The sequence below is a fragment of the Pristiophorus japonicus genome, chromosome 21 (assembly GCF_044704955.1).
Source record: "Pristiophorus japonicus isolate sPriJap1 chromosome 21, sPriJap1.hap1, whole genome shotgun sequence".
Lineage (NCBI taxonomy): Eukaryota > Metazoa > Chordata > Chondrichthyes > Pristiophoridae > Pristiophorus > Pristiophorus japonicus.
The window spans coordinates 69,625,044-69,628,436 of NC_091997.1; the positions used below are offsets into that span (position 1 = coordinate 69,625,044).

A 3,393-nucleotide genomic window follows, 5' to 3' on the forward strand; every position below is an offset into this window, starting at 1 on the left:
TTTACTTTATAACTATGTCTGGTCCTCAGAACGTGACTAGCAATGCATGCCAGAAAAAAGCCTCTTTTCAGTAACAAATCACTTTTTTAAAAAGTTTTTTTGAAACCCCTAACCCCCACCCGCTCCTCCCCACACTACCCCTTTCCCGACTGCTAAAAGCGGTCATGGTGTAGGGCGATTTACTCTGAATTCGGTCACTTTGCATTTCAATAGGAGAGGGGATGGGGAGGGGGGAGAACGGGACGCTGTAAGGCTGTTAAATAGGGAGGGGCCCCCCTATTGCAAAATACACGGCGACTAGGCTCCATTGAGAACACGCAAGGCGTGAACAATTTTCACTGGCGTCAAATGGGCGGACAAGCACATCACCCACAAAGGGAATGAAACGGGCCAGAAAATGCTATTCACTGCCTAGAGGTGGGGGGGGGTTAACGGAGGATGGGTGGGGATACGAAAAAAAATCTCTGCTAAGACCTTGCAGTTTCTAAACAATCCCCTAGCCCATGTTTGAGTGCAGAAAGAACTTTTGCAAGTCTCCAAAGCCTAGGAATTGATACAGTGACATCAGTATATTCTTTTTGCGGGGTAAAGTGGGGTTGGGACATGTCAGATTAAAATGAGAATTGCACATGGGAGGGACAGAATCACAGCATTCTCCTTTTTGCTGTACAGCAGGCTGGAGTGCTATGTCTGGCTCCCCCTAGTGTTTTCAAACTCCCCCCACCCCCCCACCCCCCAAAGTTCAGACCACACATGTAGCGTTTTCATAAATTTATATAAACATTTGATCCAGTATGTGACGTGCGGGGCTGCCAAAAAAAATTGGGTTGGTATGGAAACGAATCCCAATCCTAAAAAAAAAATCAACCAATCCCATTCAAGATGGGGAAAAAAATTAGATTTTTTCTCTCTCTCTTTCCCCTCACTCCCCCCGGTTTGGGGAGAGAGGGGGAAAGTTGGAGAGAGTTGAGTATTTTTTTAAAGACAGAGAGAGAGAGATGCTAAATCAAGCGTGAAGGGGAACAGTTGGACAAAGCTACAGGTACTATAGAGAGAGAGGGAGAAGTGCATTTGCATCTCTTTAAAAAATCGCGGCAAAGCCAATTTCTGCTTACGGTCTGAGGACAAAGGAGAGAGAGGGGTGTTGGGGAGGAGAGAGAGAGAATAACTTCAGCTGGTAGGTCGCTTGCTGAACCGACACTGCGGATAGTCCCTGCCCCAAGGACGCACAGTCAAGAATTTACCGAGAAAAACGTATTTTTGCTGTTGTTGCTGCTGCTGTGTTAGTGCGCGGGGCTGATGCCCAAACTTTAAAGCCGGCGGAGAAAGTTTGTGCAACTAAAACAGGTTGTTATGCAACTGAGTTCTGCAACGCGAGAGTGTGGCGGCAGATTGGAAAACTTTGGCCAGGATGTATGCGAGGCGCTGGCTGTGAGCGAGGGATGTGGATAGTCCTGCGAGGTTTCGCCCTAGAGAATGCACTTGGGCTGGTATTCCTTGACCATTCTGGCTGGCCTGTGCCGGGTGGCCGGGGCGCCGCAGCCCGTGTGCTGGCAGGCGTTGCTGCGATGCCAGGAAGAGCGAGAGTGCAAGTGGGCGTACAGCCAGTACAGCGCGGCGTGCGAGCCCTTTTCCAGGGGGTTGAGGCGGCGTTGCCCCAGCCACTGCATCGGAGCGCTGGTGCAACTCAACCAGACCCGCAGCGGGCCGGACCTGGAGAGCTGCGACTGCGGCCGCGACCCGCAGTGCGTGCGGGCCAAACGGGCCATCGAGCCGTGCCTGCCCCGGCGCTACCAGGGCGGCTCGGCCGCCGGGCTGGGCTGCACCGAAGCCCGCCAGCGCTGCGAGCAAGAGGCGGCGTGTCACGGGGCGCTGAAGGACTACCTGTCCGGCTGCGGGCAGCTCTTCAACGGCCGCCGCTGCACCCCCGCCTGCAAGGGTACCATCCACCGGCTGCTGGCCATCCCCAGTGGGATCGTGCTCAACACCTGCATCTGCGACGGGGTGGAGAGGCCCTTCTGCGAGGTGGTGAAGGAGAACATGGACAGGTTCTGCTCGCTGGGCGGACACTCGCCCTTCACCGCCAGCCCGGACTCGGAGGACAATTACGAATACGACGATTACGAGATTAACAGGACGGATTTAAGGTCAGAAACTGCAGAAGAAATCGACGCGCCGCTGGACACTTCTCCAGCACTGGTAGCCCACGCGTGCTGTCCTCTCCTCCTCCTGGCCTTGTGGTTCCTGTAATACTTTGTGCAAACAATTATTTGCAGGTTTGTTTGTTTTACTTTGTCAATCTCTCTCTCCTCACTCTCTCTGTTACCATTCCCTCCCCCCTCTCGCTCTCTCTCCAGCGTGTTTACAAACACTAACACTTCAACTGGGACGCGTCATGCGATCATTGAGATCAAATTAACTCGAGTTACAATTTCAGTCTCATAACTTCCTCCCCCACCCTCACAGGTGGATCGATTTAAAATATATATATATATATATAAAAGCACACAGACACAAAACAGGACGTATGTAAATTACTCATCCAGCAATCTTAGAACTTGTCTCGATGCAAACTTAATAAAACGACAAATTGTGTGTGCAAATGTTCAAAAGTCCAATTACTATTGACAATGGGAGCCACAATTGGGAAAAGTTGGTCCACTCTGCGTGTAGATTTGTAACTTTTCCAAGACTGTTTTTGTATAAAAGATTGAAACTTTTTGACACTATTTATGGTTTTGCAACTAATACGTTTTTGAAATAAATTCAGATTTGTTTTTTGCACGGTTTTGGTTTTTTTGCCTGTGTCTTCTCGGGGTGGACATTCCCAGTTCCGCGGCTCCAGCATCTCGCTCTCTCCCCTCCTCCCCTCCATTGGCCTGTCGTTAGACTGCACGTCTGACATTCCATCTTGGTTTGTGTCTTGACTTCCTCTGTGAAGACTCAGGCTACCGCGGTGTTCAGCTCTTGGAACAAAGCCCACGCTGCCTTGTCAGTGATTCCATCCCACCTCCACAGCCACTGTCTCGGGCTAAGCCAGTCTGTTCCCCCTCCCCCCTCCCCCCAAACTGGCCGCCTTGTTCCATCTTTTGGACTGTTTCACGACCCCATAATCTACTCCCATCACTAGGGCCCCATACTTTCAGTTCCTCAGCATTTCCCTCCTCCACCCTAGCCTCACCCTTTCTGTCACTGAGAAACCCTTGTCACCTTAATCTTAGTCACCTCAAGACTGGATGATACAACCCCTGCCCTCTATAAACCCCAAGTTGTCCAAAACTGTGTTGGAAAAAAAGAAAGACTTGCATTTATATAGCGCCTTTCACTATGTCCAAAGCGCTCATCATAGAATGGTTACAGCACGGAAGAAAGCCATTTGGCCTGTCGAGCCCA

General features: G+C 50.8%; 1 protein-coding gene across 1 annotated transcript; it reads left to right on the forward strand.

Moving 5' to 3' along the window:
* The first annotated feature begins 1,064 nt into the window (after positions 1 to 1,064).
* LOC139233705 (growth arrest-specific protein 1-like) lies at positions 1,065 to 2,716 on the forward strand. The gene has a single exon (XM_070864117.1). It carries the CDS (start codon positions 1,477 to 1,479, stop codon positions 2,248 to 2,250), a length of 774 nt encoding a protein of 257 aa, XP_070720218.1. The 5' UTR covers positions 1,065 to 1,476; the 3' UTR covers positions 2,251 to 2,716.
* The last annotated feature ends 677 nt before the right edge of the window (positions 2,717 to 3,393 follow it).

Excerpts from the sequence above, each read along its gene's own strand:
- LOC139233705 (XM_070864117.1), top strand. The coding sequence starts at position 1,477 with ATGCACTTGGGCTGGTATTCCTTGACCATTCTGGCTGGCCTGTGCCGG.